We start from the raw sequence: 18,388 nt of genomic DNA, 5'->3' as shown, positions 1-18,388 counted from the left end.
CTTGAGGTGAGTAGACAAAAGCTGCTGACGCCATGAACGAGAAACCAGATCTGGATTACTGGATATGGTTTTGGAATTTTAGAATACAAGCAATGTGAATTTTTTAGAATAATAGTAATGTGGCCTTTAAGAACTTTCAATTGAATTATTTGTCAGACTACATTCAGTAGTACATAATTTAAAATATGTACTGAATAGGTTATAACTGAGAAATCAGTTGATGATTTCTTAAGAACATAGCTCATTAAATTTCTAATCCATAATCATGAGGTTAAAATAGCAAGCTAGACACCAACATAAAATTAGTTTTGATTTAAACTCTCACCAGCTCCAGGCTTTCATGGCCTAGACAAACTATATTACATTCATTTGTTTATTAGAGCATCATTAACGCTCGGGGCCGGGCCGCAAAAAGCGAGTCCCGGCCCGAGCTTGGCGTTGGAGGGGGAGGAGTTGCGGCCTGGGGACGATCCCGGGGTCCAGCCCAGGCTAGCGTTGGATGGTTCGGGACGGGACGGGATGCAACGCTGCCCGGCCCAGCGTTAATTCGTGTTCGGGCCGGGCCGCAATGGAATTTTTATTATTTTTTTTAAAATTCAAAAATTTATTTATAAATACCACTCCATCCATTTTCATATACATTCTACTCCATTTCTCTTCCTAAATTTCGAAAAAATGCCTCCTCGTCAAAGATTATTCGAAGCTCAAATGTCCCGATTATTAGAAGAGGCGGTACCTGCAATCCAAGAAGAAATCAACAACGAAGTGGAACGCTACCAAGCTATTATTCAAGCTTGGAACGAACAACAAATCCGGGTACCACGTACTCGGATGTATATTCACCGAAACCGTGAACAAGCTGCTTCGCGGCTTTTCACAGATTATTTCTCTAGCGATCCGCGATGGAGTGATCAGATGTTCCGTCACCAGTTCCGGATGCGGAGGCCTTTGTTATAAAATTTCAATCTTCGATCGAAAATTAACTCTTCCGTGTTATAAATTTCTGGCGTTTTTCATTTTACGTGTAAAATAGATTGCAGTTGTGAATAGTGTCATTTATTAGTTGCGGCCCGGGTTGGGGCCTGCAGGGTTAGAGCAGTTGGGTCATGAGACTCAAATTTGGGGGAATGATGACATGGAGGGGACTTGGGGCCTGAATCCGGGTCGGGGTTAATGATGCTCTTAGAGCATAATGGCGGATTTAACGGCGGACGTCCGATCGGGACGTCTGCCATTAGGCGTGGGAGGGACGGATGCGGACGTCCGATGCGGACACCTCACATCCGCGGCTTTCCGGCGATATCCGTCGGGACGTCTGCCATTGCGGTGGCACAATGGACGTCCCGAATTTTGATTATTTTTTTTGTTTAAAAAAAACTCTACATATACGGCTCGTTGAACATCATTTCATTCGCACCACTTGTTTTAACGAGTTTCTCTTTCTCTACTTTCATTTCTTTTGAAGATAAATGGAGCACGATAGTTATTCTCCCGCCACGAGCGAGTCACAAACGCCGATGTTTCCCGTTAGAGGTGGGAGAAACGCCAGCGGAACTGCAGGGATGTCCAAGATGATGCCCGGGATGATGCCTGGAATGACGCCGATGATGCCCTAACCCCAAATGGCGGGGATGATGCCCGGGTACTACAATATGTACCCTTGGTGTGCAGGGATGAGTGGGATGATGACCCAAATGCCCGGAGTGAGTGGGGGGATGACGGGGATAGCGCCGGAATGATGAGGGGAATGATGCCCAGAATGACATCGGGGTGGGGGGAATGATGCCCGGTATGATGCAGGGCACGCCTGCCGCTGCGGGGGGTAGCAGGCTGGCCCCCCAATCACCTGGGAACAATGTCTATCGCTCCTACATGGATTTTTTGTCTAGCGATTTCTCCCATAGTACTCATCTGGAGACTCAGTTCACCGGCATTGAGACTTTCTCTTTTGAGGAGTTGGGGCTATCTCCGGCCAGGGAGTCTCCCACTGAGATGCCACCGACGGGAGGGAGGTCGAAGAAGAAGGGTAAAGGGAAGGGCAGGGGCAAGGGCACTACCTCGTCCTCGCGTGCGGGGGACGAGGGTGGGGCGGGGGCCGAGGGGGGAGGAGGCCAGCGAGGGAAATAGGACCATCTCGAGCGTGCCGGAATGCGTCGCGCTGGCTCAGGCCTGGGTCGGTGTAGTCGATGATCCCTATATCGAGGCTAACCAGCATATCGACAGAATGTGGTGGCGCATTAGCCAAAGCTACCTCCAATTTAAACCGCCAGGTGGGAAGCCTCATGATGGAGAGCAATGCCAGAAACAGTGGGAGCGGCTGAGGAGGCAGCTCAGCCGATTTGCCGGCATCGCATGGCAATCAGTAGCATGTCCGCCGAGGATGTGAAGAATCTCTCCATGCAGCAGTTCCCCGACAGGTCTATGAAGTTCGGCGAATTCAAATATTGAGAGGTCTATCTTGTGGTGCAGACTTCGACCAAGTTTAGTGCGGGTGTTGAAGCTGGCTGGCCGAAGCGGACGAAGATCAATGCCTCCGGCGAGTACAGCAGCAGTGCCGGTTCCCACGACCTCTCCGACACCGAGGCAGAGTTCCCGACCCCTCAACCGTCTTCCCGCCACCGTCGCCCGGTTGGGCAAAAGACCGCGATGCGGATGGCTAGGGGAAGTGATTTGTAATTTTAGGTCTATCCAAACAAAATGATTTTGCACTCAAGTTTAATTAATTAACCCAAATATTACAATTTCACTGCAAAAATACAGCTTCGTGTGTAGTACTTTGAGTGTCGAACCACAGGGAGACGTATGATTATTTAAAAAGGTTTGACAAGATTAATAAACAAAATGAAAACTAAAGAATGAAAATAGAGAAACTCAAGAGATAAAGAACGTTGCTCCTAATATGCTCCAGATGTGAATTAACTTAACAGACCAATTAACTTATGGATTAACGATTAATCTAATGAAAGTTGAAATAATCTCGTTCATTCTACTCACACTGAACATGTTCATAGATGCTTGAATTTCACCTTGCTGAACACTAAGATCAAATTCGTGCTCGTCGGATTATCACTCCTACAGACGCATAGTAAGCTCTAATCCAACTTCAACGTTCCAACGTACATGATTCATTTACAAAATCAATTAAACATTCCTACAGAAGCATAGTAAATATCCAACAATTATTGTAACGACATGTAAATTAACTTATCCAAGATTCATACGTTGAACACGATACGAATCTTAAACTCTTTATCTACGTTTCCACCTTTTAACCAAGTTAAAGAGACATTGGCTAAAAGACAAGATTGAATCATAAATCAGGCCAGAATTATAATTCAATGTAAAAAGCACCGTAGAAAAGATCATAATTAATATTAATCCATAGAATCCAAACTTAATTCACATCTTTCACAAATTAGGAGCAACGTAAGAATTTAGTTACACATCAACAACCAATAAACAAGAACCATAGAACTCATGAAATTGATGTGTAGATGGTAGCAAATCTCCTCCGGGATGATGGAAGTTGAATGTTTGCACCTCCAATCTTCTCTTCCTCCTCTTTCTCTCCTCTTTTGTCTCCCCCATTTTTTCCCTCTGATTTTCGTCCTCTTTAATCCCTTCAATTGCTGAATTGACCGCCAAATAGCAGTTGCACGACTAAAACGCCCGACCGGGCGAAAGGCTTCTGGGCTATCGTGGTGAGACGCCCGACCGGGCGTTCCGAGCCATGAAAATCGCACGACCGGGCGATAAATCTGTCCTCTCGCTGCCTTCCGGGAATCACCCGGCCGGGTGGCCAATTTTTATAGCTTCCTGCGTAGATTTTCACCATCCGAGCTTCCTTCTTTGTTTCACCATTTATTCCTCTTCCTATACCACAAAACATCCTTTTGCAAGCATCAAACAATATAAATCATGTAAAGTTAGGGTAATAAGAATGTACATGATTCACATCAGGAAGTGCCAGCGGGTCCCATGAGGTCCATTCTGAAGCTCATTCCCAGCTCAATCCCAAGCTCTCCCATCTCGCTCGCATGCAGCAAACGCTGAGCTTGCTAGACACCATGGACAAGTGACATGCACCGACTGATCCCTTATACAAAATGATGTTGAAGGATGCCATCGACAGTCTGAGGCGCGATTTGGGGATGCCACCCCTGCTCGGGAGTGACGTCGGGGCTGGCTCATGGGATGACGAGGAGTGAGACGGGGGCTGCGTTTTATCGAAGCATTGGGGTGTAAATTTTTTTAACTATGTATTTAAAAAAAATTAATTATGTATGCTTTTTACTATTTAAATAAAATCGTTGCACTTTCCTGTATTCGTGTTGAAATTTCGTAAATTCTCGCCATCAAGCGGGTCGGAGTCTGCAAGCTTGCCAAGCCCAAATGCCCACAGGGGAAATTAATCCCAAGTTGCGTCATCCAGGATTCGAACTCATGACCTCCTGGATGAGCAGTATCCTTGCCTCCCTTCTCAACCAGTTGAGCTAAGAGGCTTGGATTTAGTATTTTAATTATTTAATTGAAAATGATGAAAAAATATAACATGAAAAATTCAATAGAAAATTAAAATTATAAATCTTAAAAATAAAAAAACTACAAATCCTAATTAAAATTTGAGAGTGATAGGAGTCCTGTAGAATAAAAATTGTGTAGAATGGATGCATACGGAGGAATTAATTAAAATTTGAAATAAAAAAAAATGGGTTATAGCGCAGCATCGACGCCCACAACGCGCATGGCCTGCTGAGCCGTGCCCGCAACCAAGTCGGCTGCCCTCCCCCATTTGCATCCTCCAACCTGTTCCCCACTTGGCTCATGCCCCTCCATCCATGTCCCCCCATCCGCAGCCCAATTGCGGCGCGGCATCCATAACCATGCCATGGATGTGGATGTCCTTATAAACCTTCTTTCTAGTTTCTACTTGCCCGCCAATTTCGAACATGATATGAACATTACATAAACGCATTATGATTTTGTCGGGTTATTGTGTAAGCACAAATTAAATTGCGTTGTTATCGTGTTCATGTTATGCGCATGTCTATATGAGTCATGTCGTTATCGTGTCAGCACGATAACAATATGAAACACATGATTTTCCAGCCTAGCAACAAACCAACAAAAGGGGAAGAAGGAGAAAAAAAAAATACTATACCAATATTACGTTTAGTTGTGTGCATACAAATTGGATGATGCATAAACAGCTCGTTAGTGACTTTTTGCATGTTTGTTCAATGTATCTGCAAATTGAAGGGTTCTAACAGGAAATTGTTAGTGTCCAAACCGTTTGATCTTTTTATTTCAGTGTGCGAATTTTATGAAATGTTAAAAAAAATAGATGGATAAAGTTAGTGAAATTTGAGTCTCACTTATACTATCTATTAATTTTAAATGAATTGTGAGTAAAATGAGTTAGTGGAATGTGAGATACTATTATCATTTGTAGTAAAAATAAACTGGGAGTTTTATTCGCGATAGAGTAAAATAGAAAAACAGGACTACTAATCGTGGACGGATGAAGTATAATTTTATCGTGTGAAAGTTTAAACCTAAACCTTGGATCTGAAAATAAGGAATAAGGTGATTGGGCATTTGATAAATTAATGTACATTGAAAATTCATCGGTTGGAAGTGTATTAGGTATAAGCAGCATGTCGTGGGGGGAAATAAGTAGATAAAGTAAATATTACTAAATCTTATTTTTATAAACCAATTTTTTGGTGTATGTTGAAATTAAATTAAACAGTCTATTTCTACCGATTTCAGCCCAATTGTTAAGCTTTTTTTGGTTCCGCTAGAGAACTTATAAGTAGGATACAATAGCTTATAGTAAGTCGTAGTAACTTATATTTACAATTTGAAACAACAGCTTATAAGTAGCTGGAACTTATCAAAATCATTTCAAATAAAAATACAGAAAACAAAATTCATGAAGATTATATTTTTCAACAACCCTGAGACAGTCAAACAATTCGTAATGGATGAAGTACACAAACATACAAGTTAAACAAATGAATTTTGTATGTTGCATGCACACATTGCTCATTTATCCCCAAAAGTAAATAGACATTTTCTCATATGATCAAACATTCATGTGATTTCGAATTCACTCACCTAATTATGCTCTTAAACACAGTCGGATTGAGAAAATTATTTTGGGGGGGCAAAAGGATAAAATAAATAAATTATATACTGTGTGAAATTTGAGTTAGACATTTGACTATTATACCTTTTTATTGATGTCAAATAATCTATTCAGAAAATAAGTAGAAAAACTGTAAATAGATTTTAATATTAATAAGATATTAATTTATTATTAATATTTTTGTAAAATTTTATGGTCATCCATACATATGTAGCTTTCTTTAAATAAATATCAAAATTAATTATGTGACTAAGTGTGAGTGTGAAATATTAGATTAATTATCATATCTTAATAAGACTTCATTGTTCCTCAATTATTCTATATATAGAACATTTGAGCTCTGAAAACAGTATTATTCATCACATTATAGCACTAGTAGTACTAAAGAAACATATAATAAAATGAAAATGGGTAGAGCCATTGCCCTCCTCTTTGTGGTTGTGATATCTCCAGCGGCGACGCAGCGCCCGACACCGGACCAGCCGGTGTCGCACTTCGTCGGCGACGGTGACGGCTGGAATACCGGTGTCAACTACGTCAAGTGGTCAAAGGACCAAATTTTTTATGTTGGTGACTCCCTTGGTATGATCCATATTCTCTACTTTTCAATATTCTATAAAATAAATTTTTTTTCATTTTGTATGTGCACATAAATTAATTTGTTTTCATATATAGACGATATCTCACAACATATCTGTTAATATAATATGTCAGAGCATATTATTGTTCATATATCAATTATTACTTCTTTTTATCTCAGCCATATTTATTCAAATTGAGCGATAATATACATATTTTTTAATATGCATTCCTATATTTTCTTGATATCATAGATAAATTATCGCGTTTAATCCCTTCAAATAATGGCTGCTGTGAATCTTGTTTTTTGCAAAATCTTTTCTTTTAATCATCAATCAATAGCTAATATGTGTTATTTTAATTAGTTGGAGTAATTTATTGGGATAATGGTAATTTAAATTATGAGGTTTGTTCAAATTCTAGTATGTCTCATGATCTTTGAAAATGGAATATTTAAATTAAGAAGTTTTAATTTTCTCTTGTCGCATCCCTGCGCAAAATGTTACTATCTTTTTAAACAAAGTGTTCTATTAAAATAAGTATATTTTCTTTTATATTAATTTATTTTTTTATTTCCCTTCTAATTTTATTAAAATATTATCATTTTTAACATCAATAAAAGACGTTGATTTATGCATTAATGAGACAATTGAAAAAAAATAAAATTTCATGATTTAATATTCCAATTTAAAAAACAGACCAAAATTTAGATAAAACAATTCATGATTTAATATTGATCCGATCTAGGCATTTAAGTTCCAAATGAAGATGTTTTCTATTAAAATGGTTATGTACGACTCATTTAACTTTATATACCATCACAGTAAGTTGTGAACCTGAAAATTTGAAACATATTTCCTGTACTAAAAATTAGCTAGCCATTTTAGTATATCTACCAAAATCAATCTATTTTTATTTTTCAAAACTTTTTCTCCGCACAATATACTAATGATGATATGATATGGAGTACTACATTCAACGACTCGCTAATACAATTTCAGCTGCATTTCACTTTGTCTCTCATATTTATTTATTTAACAATGTAACATGTTATATTTCCAAAATCTCTATTTTTAGAAACTGTGGTAGTAGATTTTAAATGACAAAACGACTTCGTTTTGGTGTTTAATTAGTGTTCAAATTCTGGGCCATTACCCATGCTGTGGACGAAGTAAGGGCAAATGACTACAAAAACTGCAACACTGACAACATCATCAGCTCCGACCAAACCAGCCCCACCAACTTCTCCCTCGTCATCCCCGGCATCCGCTACTTCATCTGCCCCAAGTCCGACCACTGCAGCCAGGGGATGAAACTAGCCATCAACGTCGTCGATGCCAACACCACCAAAGGCAGTGCCGCCGCTAGAGTTGGCGGCGGGAAGAGCTTCATGCTTGCTTTGTCGATTGTTGTTGGAGCCATGTTGGGAGTCATGACCTAAGGCACTGCACTTTAATTTGTTGTTGACCTTTTATTTTAGTAGTACTATGAAGTCTATAACTATGCTTGCATGAATGATGTGTGCTGAGATTGTGTGACACTCTTTGTTCCTTTTTTTTTATTTAATAGTAGTATTATTTGCTTCTAAAAAGAGACCATGTTTTTTATAATTTCCCTTTGAAGTTGATGTTAGTTTGAACTTTTTAAGTGGGAGTAGTAGTAAACACATATTTCAAATTGATTAGAAAGGGTCAAATGTGTTGCCTTCTTCTAGTTGTGCAGAATTTGTGGACCACCCAGTCACACACATATTTAGATATTGATTTTACATGTAAGTTTAACTATTACTCCTACTTCAAAAGTAATTCAATTATTAAATCCTCAAACTTTTGCTGTCTCATTATTATTTGATGTGGGGTTTAAGTTGTATCTGATTTGGCATACAATGACTAAAAGTTGGACCTGAAAATTAAGATGTTTCCTCAAGGGTGAACCAGACCTGTATCATCAATCAATTTATGCATACAATTTATTTTTGCTTGTATGTCTCGATCCCTATCTCTATTTCAATAATATATGTATGATCCTTCCGAAACTGAAAATCATGACCATTCAACTATATATATTCTCGAACCCCCTAAAAATATTCTGAAACGCGAAACTAAAAATGAAAATGAAGAAGGGTAGGCTTCCATTAATATCCAATTTTTCTTGAATAAATTGTCCAAAAACGATATATGCCATCGTCTTACCTGTAAAGCGATAAATTGAATGGTCTTAAATTAACGCAATTATGAGTTCGAAATGAAGTTATCGACCATTTAGGTATTATGACCTTATTATAAGCACATTGTTCGTCGTTCATCTAATAATTCGGTTATAATGCGTCTTTTTAATACTGTTGAAATTAAACCCCAATCGAATGAATCTATACCTATATAATACCAAAGCGTATTTGCATTTTAAAACACATAAAACAAAACAAACAGTGGCCAAAACGTTTAATTAGGTCGAAATGACGTTTTGTCCACGTCTTACAAACCAACTGTCACATTATCGCATAATTCGTCGTAAAAGGGAATGATGGGATAATTGTGAAAAACTCTAAGTTCATAGTTTATTTTTCAGACTTTTGAAAAATATGGAATATGCCTGAATTCAAAGTGTATTTTTCATAATTTATTTGATAAAGGTACAAACATGAGCAGCGTGCACAGAGTTTGACCCAGTCTAATTGGAAAACAGATGGTGTCGTACCTTTCAATGTTTTATATAGATTCTAAAAAAAATCACTAAAAGTACTAACCACTAATAATTAAATTTCGTCATATTTTGAGGTCCAACAATCTGTGATATGCTATTCATTATTAGATCAATCAAAATATAGTAATTAATTAGTTAATTATATAAGCAGTATAAGGGACACAGCCTATTTTATGATTGAATTTTATTTTATCAGGTTTCTATATGTAATCAATCCATCCAAACATTAGACAAATCACCCTAGATGTAGAAGATAACAACGTATGTAGTGATGTACTTATTGCTCGAATCGCATATACATATAGAGAAATCAAATCATGCGTGTTATGAAATGGAGCACTATCAAATTTGAGTAGACTTGGATGATAATACATTCCACAGTGCATGTGTGTGTAGGGTCTAATTTACTTTAATTTAAGTGTAACACATCATGACAAGGCCCTCAACATACCATGTGACGGATTGACTATTTTAACTACACTTTCAAGTATTATCCTATAAACTAAATTAATCCATTACAAATTGAAATATGGAATATATATATGAAATCTTTCATGTATGTATGTCATGCATATGAGAATAATATATACTAGCATATATTGCTCAACTACAGAGCATATGATAGCATAAGCATATAAGTATTGCTCAACTACATAGCATAATGATATCATATGTGAATTACAAGACTCTATGTCTCTATCTATAAAGTAAAATGACTAAAATCAAGTTAATCTCACTAGCATGATAATAATAATAATAATAATAATAATAATAATAATAATAATAATAATAATAATAATAATAATGACAAGTTAATCTCATTAGCATGATAATAATAATAATAATAATAATAATAATAATAATGACAATAGTATATTTTTTTCTCCTTTTTCCAACTATTTTATATGTGAGACCAGGTATTCCTATTTAATTGCGATGTACAACTATATTTAGATATTCTAACATGAAACAGAAATGACTATTTGAGCACCACTCTGCAGGCCCACTATCATTATATTTTTTTGACATGCACTGTCTAAATATGCATTAGGGAAAATTAAACTATTTGTGCAATACAGTACATAGTTTTCACTTTATGATGATATATAGTGGTCTCTAGGGATATGAATCGAATCAACCAATTATCGTCACATGTATTTTAAATATTCATCACCAATTATTTACTATTCCTATTATTTGATTCCAAATATAAAAAATTAGTAGCATTAGTAATTTTTAATTTTTAAATATACCGAAGCCAGATCATTAAATTCATATAATGATCTCTCTCTGTCTCTCGATATCTCTCAAACAAACAGAGGCACAGCAGGCCACCAAACTTAACAGAACTACACCAGCCAGAATCTCAGAGAAAAAAAATATACATAAACTTCTAGAGAGAGAGAGAGATCTGCGCGCGAGTATATTTGAAGGACTGAAGAAGCTGATACAATCACGACAACATCAACACTACTCATAATATTTAATATTCAGGCGCATAATGCCAATAAACCGCAGAGGTTTTTTTGTTTAAAATTCTTTTTTGTCATTTGATTGGTGTGTTGTAGATCTTGATCCTAACCAAGCCACCTCTCTTTTACTTGATAGCTAACTGTTCGAGAAACTGCATCGGCTAATCCGACTAGCTCTGTTCCACATTCAGTGTCAGTTTATCGAGATTTTAAGTCTTATTGGAAAGCACTGTCGAGTTGAAGCTGGTTTTGAGTTCGGATAGGAGTATATTTTACCGAGAATTTCAGAATCGACTGAGGCGCCGGTGCAGCGGAGAAATGGATGACAGAGGAGGAGAAGGAGGATCGTTTGTGGCGGTGCGCCGAATTTCTCAAGGACTCGATCAAGGAACTGCCTGTCATTCTACTGGTACATTCCTGTTATCCTTTTCGCTCTTTCAATGATCTTTTATTAATTTATCCTCTCTCTCTCTCACACACACACGCCTGTTTAGGTATTTTACATAATCATGCGCAAAGCGTGAGGTTAATGTTTTTGGAAAATCTGGTATAGTTAATTGACAAAAAGCTACGATAGTTTTTTCTACGGATGGATGCACTTAAAATTTTACCGATTAGCAATTTAGCACAGCAATCCAGGAACTTCGTGCTTTCTCATGTTTATTTCTGTTTTGTTTTACGAAGCTTTTTTCATTCCGTGTGTTAAGAAACTGTATACAATGAATTTGCTGCTGGTTCGGTTTTCGTAGCTTGATTGAGCTGATTTTGTATATTCAACTAAAGCTCCTTGGTTGTTGTGCTTGCTTCAGTAAGCATCCACTACGTGTCGCGCCGCGTCCCGCGACCCGTCCCGGAGAGACGGGTCCGTCGCGCGACGCGTTGCAGCTCGCCGTCCCGTCCCGCGCCCCGTCCCGCGTCCCGTGTCGCCGAGACAAGCGACGGGCCGTCTCGCCACGCGCCTAGGCGACGTGGCGCCACCCGGCGTCGTGCGTGACGCCCACTCGCCGGCCCGCGAGTGGGCGTCGTCACGTGCTGACGCAATAAATATTTTTTTTACAAAATTCAATTTTTTTAAAAAAAAATAAAAATAAATGGAAAAAAAATTCTAACGGTAAAGTGTGTTTGTTTTAATTGAATTGAGTTGGAAAAAAAATAAAAAATGAAATTGAATGGAAAAAAATTCTAACGGTAAAGTGTGTTTGTTCTAACCCTGGTGGAACGGAGTTGTGCATATGGCAGCACGACTTGGCCTTCCGACTCCCCCTCCACCTCGACCGCCTCCGGAGGATGATTCGCCTGCGGAGTAGTTTTTTTTTCTCCAGATTTGTATTTTAAATTATGTTGTGTGTTTTTTTATGTTGTGTGTTTTTTTAATAAAGTGTGTTTATTTTAATTGAATTGGGTTGGAGAAAAAAATAAAAAATGAAATTGAATGGAAAAAAAATTCTAACGGTAAAGTGTGTTTGTTCTAACCCTGGTGGAACGGAGTTGTGCATATGGCAGCACGACTTGGCCTTCCGACTCCCCCTCCACCTCGACCGCCTCCTGAGGATGATTCGCCTGCGGAGTAGTTTTTTTTTTCTCCAGATTTGTATTTTAAATTATGTTGTGTGTTTTTTTATGTTGTGTGTTTTTTAATAAAGTGTGCTTGTTTTAATTGAATTGGGTTGGAAAAAAAATAAAAAAATGAAATTGAATGAATAGTAATTTAAGGGACGGAATAAGGGACGGTTAAGGGACGGAGCGTTGCAGGTTCCGTCCCTTAGTTAAGGGATAGAGGAATAAAGTACGGGCCCTCAAATAGTAGTTTAAGGGACGGTGGGGGACAGTGTAGTGGATGCTCTAAGTTTGTTTGTTTTTTTTTGTTTTTCTACTTTACAGTCAATTCACTATCCTTCTACAGTAAAATATGATACATGCATTATATATGGAGCTGCGAGTTATAAATAGGGTGGGCTTGAGTATTGATTACCAGGTAGAATCATCTATTTGTGCAGTGAGCAGTGTTATGTTTAGTGATATTAGAGGGAGGATGCGGATGAGGATCTTATACTCGAGTCGGAATTATTTAAACTGAACTATTTTAACTTATCTAAAAATCTAGAAATAAAACATTGGATCATCAAAGACATGGAGTACTTGAAAAATTGGTTGAAAGCTATCATTCTAGCATGTTGGGTATCACTTTATTCTTAGCATATTTCATAGAATGGAATACATGAATATATAAAATGTGTATATTTTCTCCTATTATTTCTTTTATTACAATTGAGGTTGTTGCAGGATCTTCTGCGTGGCTAGGCAGAGGCCTTTCGTGTGTTTGTGCTCAAAAAAGAGATTTTGAGGATCATCCATCATTTGAGTTGACGCCCGCACAGGTAATATATGGCTTGGTTGGACTATTCAGTTCATTTTGTTTTTTCATTTTAGGTGGGTGTTGCTTTTACTCCCCATTACAGCAATGTTTGCAAATCATTCAGCATATATTTCAACTTGTTTGATATCTACATCTCTCTGATAATGTCATGATAGAGTCTACTTTGAATTATCGTATATTTAAATAAATCTGGTGTACTACAAAGAATGTGGCTAGCAATACATGTGTGTTGCTTGTTAGTTGTTACACTCTGGAATGCCTATTTTTCTTGGGTGGTCCTGCATATATTGTTATTGCTGGGACACCTAAACATGTGGATTTTATATCAAGGTTACATGTTCATAGTGGTATTTTATAATGCTTTTCACTATCAAGTTCAACCCATGATTCGGACCTGCAACATGTGGATTTTATATCACGGCTACATGTTCATAGTGGTATTTTATTGTAATGCTTTTCACTATCAAGTTCAATCCATGATTAGGACCTGTTTCAGTAGATCCTGATGTACTGTAACTGTATGTATCAGGAAGAATGTTTACACAGACTACAGAACCGGATAAATATTGGTTATGATAGTTCTAATCCCAAGCACCAGGTGTAGTTCATCATACTTCTAAGAAGTTTGTTTATTCGAGTAACATCTGCAGGCCTTAGTTGAAGCAGAAACAACCTTTTTAAGTAACTTCAGCATGTATATGTGTCTTTTTCTTTAATAGGAAGCTCTAAAGGCATTGTGGCATGCTGCCTTTCCTGAAGAGCAACTACACGGGTTAATATCAGAACGGTGGAAGGAGATGGGTTGGCAGGGGAAAGATCCATCGACAGATTTTAGGTATTCCATCATTCTCTTGGACCTTTGGGATTGCTTGAACCAAATTGATCGTATAATGGCTTATAGCATATTATTTCAGGGGTGGTGGTTTCATATCATTGGAAAATTTGTTATACTTTGCGAGGCACTTTCCTGTATGTTTTCTATCTCCATTGTCTATCTTGTTCTACCTGTCTGTGCATGCGTGCAAGGCATATTTATCACTTGTACTTTAGTGCATGATCTTCGGACTTTGTATGTTATAGCGGAGTATAATTTTTTTCTGGCAAAAGCTCACAATATTATTCACAGAAATCTTTTCAGGATCTTCTTCAGAAGAAAGAGGGTGATAGGGCAATGTGGGAATACCCCTTTGCCGTAGCTGGTGTCAATATCACATTCATGCTTATTCAGATGCTTGACTTTGAAGCAGGTAATTTGTTGGATGATTTGAGGCCAAATGGAAATCACTGAACCATAGAGTGCTTGTTTGACCAATTCTTCTGAAAATACTTGCCTCAAGTGATCTAAATCCTCCAAATTCTTCCAGCCAATAATTCTTTTCATCTGATATTAAGATGCACCCTCTCTGTATTCACCTGAAAATATTCACAACCAGTCTGAACCTATGTTAGTCTCCGGAATTAAATGACAACACTTAACCTTAATTTGAGTATTTCTTTTTATTCCTTGTCAGCTTACAGTAATAGTTTGATGTAGTTCCCAGAGGCTGAGCTATAATTTTTATAAAGCAGCCAGTAGGTTCTTGAATTTGTGCTCTTTACGGAAATTGTTAAACATTTGAGATGAGTTATCCTGTTTGCTGGTCCTGTAATCTGTTTGTCATATTTGCAGTAAAGCCCAGAACACTTGTGGGAGCAACCTTCTTGAAGTTGCTTGCAGGTAAATATTTCCATCGTAGCTCATATCTTATGCAAACACTGGCTAGCCAGGAAATGCCTTACTAATTAGATACACATACTCCTTTTCAACTTGTTTGACGCTCCAAATGTAGTTTCACTTTTTAATGATTTCATCTCATTCTGGCAGATAATGAATCAGCTTTCGACCTTCTATATTGCATCGCGTTCAAGCTAATGGACCATAAATGGCTCGACATGCATGCTTCGTACATGGATTTCAATGTAAGTTTGTTACTAATTTGTCAGAAACAACTTCCCATAGGGTTCAGATAGGGAGGGGACTTCTATCGATCATGCATAGGTTGAAAAATATAACCACGGGGTGCTGATTATGTCTTCACTAAACTACTTTCACTTGCTAGCACTGATACACTCTGAATCTTCTTCATTTAAACAAAGACTTGCATGTGTGTGTTTAAATATGTAACAATCCCTTTTTCATGATACTCTCAGACTGTGATGAAAGCTACTCGCCATCAGCTGGAGATGGAGCTTCTCCAGGAAGACATTGTACGCCTCGAGGACCTGCCCTCTTATAACCTTCTTAGTCGGTAACCTAGCATCCAACTTCCGTATTTTCTGAAGGTATGAGCCAGTATGTCCAATGCCAGGAATGCTATTTTGTTGGATAAAATCCAAATTTTGGTGTTTCCAACTAAATAGATTTGCTGATCAAATTGGAGTGGTGGCTTTTCGTATTGAGGGAAAGGGGGAAAAGGACTCTTAGCTAGAAAGTGATGCTAAAGCATGCTTATTAATGCTCTTCATTGTTGTGAGCTTTTAAAGCATACATTCTCTGACCTCTGTTAATCTATGTGCATCCATCTTTAGTGACAGTGATATATGAACCGAGTTTAGTGAAAGATGAATCCTTCAAAGTCCACTGATTTTGTACACCATCGTGCTCTATGGAAACTGCAGCTTTAGTTATTGAAACTGAATCACTTTTGCATTATCTGTTCTGAGTCAAATCAAAGTTTGGTAGATCAAATATAGAATACCAGAGACAAATGTAATGAGTTTCCTAGCATTCATCTGCGCAACTAAAATATCTAATCTACGCTGAAAAACTACATTTTAGTTCCAATGGACTAGGACATGTCAATTACAATTAGGCCATTCTTTATACTATGGAACGAAGATTGGAATGAAATGACAATTTATTCATGGTTCAAGACCATTTATGTTGTTTCCTCTTATAATTCTATTAATGGTTTTCTTTTAAATTTTCATGGTACATATATGTCTTTGGATTCTACAAAGACATTATAAGGCTAAATCTGTACACGAGACGATAAGAAAATCATCGACACAATACGATAGCGGCACAATTTAAATTGTTTTGATAAAATTAGTTATGTATGGAAATAATGAATATACAAACCTTTTAAGCAATGGCACCGGTGGTCTAGTGGTAGAATAGTACCCTGCCACGGTACAGACCCGGGTTCGATTCCCGGCTGGTGCATTTGCTGTGATGAACCACTTTAATGTGTGGTGGGTTACCCACTCCCTCTGATATATATATGTTGAAGATATCTAAGTTCTATCTGAGCACATTATTTTTCATTTACTAACCCCCCCACTATTTTATTTTATTTTATTATTATTACGATTTTTCATTTACTAACCCTATTTTATTTTATTATTATTACGATTTTTCATTTATTTTATTTTATTATTATTACTCCGTATGATTTTTCATTTACTAACCCCCACTATTTTATTTTATTATTATTACGAATTGTTGCGATGGACACTTCTGTCAAGATCACATCTCAGTTTAACAACATCGTAGCATGTTACTTTGCCAAATCATAATTGATATATTCCTCCTATCAAATAACAATTTGATATTGTTTGTTCAAGGTCAACAATGAGCTGGTTGTGAGGAATTTCAGTTGATGTGATCAATCATCTTTTATTGTTCACTTTCAATTTGAAACAATTGTTGAGATCAGAAAAATGGCTTACAATCTTCAACCCCTCATCACCATTCTTGAAGGAATCCTTGATCCTCAACAAACACGATGGATTGTTGCTGAAAGCAATCCACAGCTCCAATCCCTCCTCGACAAAGCTACTTCTCTGCAGCAGCTCTCTGAGTTAAGAAATCTCAAGGTGTATGTGTTTGAGCTGTTGAAAGATGAGGAAATGAACAATAGTGTTCTGAAGAAGCTGCAAATGATTTCGACTACGATTGTAACTAAGGCATCAACTAGGGATGGTTTCTTCAAAAGCATTCCAAATATCAAGAAGTTGGCGATTGGTGATGACTTTCGGTCTACAACCATGGAAGTTGATCTTAGCTATCTTCACAGACTCAAAACATTAACATGCAATTTTATCAGAACTCCAGATGGTTCCCATTGTCGTTCCAAAGTTTTATTTCCTTGTAATATCAGAAAATTGGAAGTGAATGGGTGTGTGATAAATTCAGGAGTGATGAGAACTTTGTGTGCACTACATAAGCTGGAAGTGCTGACGATAAGTGCATGCAAGTTTAACATGTAATGCGGAGTGGGAGGTAGCAGATGGAGATGCGTTTGAAAGCGACGAGGAGACATGTGATGAAGAGTGGGAGGTAGCAGATGGAGATGTGTTCTGTTCTTTGCAGTTTCTACGTCTTGAACATTTGAGTCTTGTGCATTGGATAGCCGATGAGACCAACTTTCCTAGACTCCGCCATCTCTGTGTAGATAACTGCTGGTATCTAGAGGAAATCCCTAGCGGCATTGGAGAAATCCCAACACTCCAATTAATCGAGTTGGAATATTGCAGTGAATCCGTAGTGGCCTCAGCAAAAAGGATTGAGGAAGAGCAATCTGAAAACGGCAACTATGATCTCTTACTTCGTATCACAAACACGCGCTTGTGATCGCACTTTCAAAAAGGTAGCCGTTTCTGCAATTTGAAGATTTTGAATGCAATGTGGTTTCATATATGTTTAATATCAGAAAGTATATCATATTCATGTTTTCTTCTTCGTCAAATATTAAAGTGTAAGGAGTCGGATGTAGGATGCAATGCAGCTTCGTGTCCTTATATGGAAGAAGCAGCACGCTAACTACTCAAGACTTTCAATTCCTTGATAATAGTTATCCAATGCTGCTATACATGAATGCAGGGTTTTAATGATTTCTAGTTTTTGAGAGAATCACATGTTGTGCCTACTTGTGTCTTCAACTCTCTTCAGTCATCTTTAGTTCTGTCTTTGATCATCTTGTGTTACGCTTAACACCACAATCATGAAAAGATGTTGATGCAATGGAGCCTCGTCATGAAATGCATCATCTTCGTATGTGTGTTGCTCTTCGGTTTGTCCCTTGATTGGTGCTGGCCCGAGCGTAGTTTTTTGCCATATCATTT

At 37.7% G+C, this 18,388-nt stretch overlaps 2 protein-coding genes and 1 non-coding gene across 3 annotated transcripts; all 3 read left to right on the top strand.

Annotated features, from left to right (window-relative positions):
* The first annotated feature begins 6,503 nt into the window (after positions 1-6,503).
* Positions 6,504-8,573, top strand: LOC121803281 (blue copper protein-like). Its single transcript, XM_042202960.1, has 2 exons — positions 6,504-6,733; positions 7,864-8,573. Exons 1-2 carry the CDS (start codon positions 6,553-6,555, stop codon positions 8,169-8,171), a joined length of 489 nt encoding a protein of 162 aa, XP_042058894.1. The 5' UTR covers positions 6,504-6,552; the 3' UTR covers positions 8,172-8,573.
* Positions 8,574-10,715: 2,142 nt separating this feature from the next.
* LOC121805897 (ELMO domain-containing protein C-like) lies at positions 10,716-15,974 on the top strand. The gene is made up of 10 exons (XM_042205929.1): positions 10,716-10,953; positions 11,042-11,314; positions 13,189-13,283; positions 13,812-13,880; positions 14,002-14,117; positions 14,197-14,251; positions 14,409-14,529; positions 14,952-14,999; positions 15,147-15,241; positions 15,473-15,974. Exons 2-10 carry the CDS (start codon positions 11,224-11,226, stop codon positions 15,572-15,574), a joined length of 792 nt encoding a protein of 263 aa, XP_042061863.1. The 5' UTR covers positions 10,716-10,953; positions 11,042-11,223; the 3' UTR covers positions 15,575-15,974.
* A 442-nt stretch (positions 15,975-16,416) lies between these two features.
* On the top strand, positions 16,417-16,487 carry TRNAG-GCC. Its single transcript has one exon. It is a non-coding gene; the product is annotated as a tRNA-Gly (tRNA).
* The last annotated feature ends 1,901 nt before the right edge of the window (positions 16,488-18,388 follow it).

Source organism: Salvia splendens, chromosome 5 (genome assembly GCF_004379255.2).
Source record: "Salvia splendens isolate huo1 chromosome 5, SspV2, whole genome shotgun sequence".
Classification (NCBI taxonomy): domain Eukaryota; kingdom Viridiplantae; phylum Streptophyta; class Magnoliopsida; order Lamiales; family Lamiaceae; genus Salvia; species Salvia splendens.
This window is presented reverse-complemented; position numbering and strand designations above follow the sequence as displayed.

Bases quoted from the DNA above. Each gene is read 5' to 3' on its own strand.
- LOC121803281 (XM_042202960.1), top strand. From the start codon at position 6,553: ATGAAAATGGGTAGAGCCATTGCCCTCCTCTTTGTGGTTGTGATATCT. The intron at 6,734-7,863 runs GTATGATCCATA...GTGTTTAATTAG, and splicing joins TTATGTTGGTGACTCCCTTG to TGTTCAAATTCTGGGCCATT.
- LOC121805897 (XM_042205929.1), top strand. From the start codon at position 11,224: ATGGATGACAGAGGAGGAGAAGGAGGATCGTTTGTGGCGGTGCGCCGA. The intron at 14,118-14,196 runs GTATTCCATCAT...ATATTATTTCAG, and splicing joins GATCCATCGACAGATTTTAG to GGGTGGTGGTTTCATATCAT. The intron at 15,000-15,146 runs GTAAATATTTCC...TCATTCTGGCAG, and splicing joins CTTCTTGAAGTTGCTTGCAG to ATAATGAATCAGCTTTCGAC.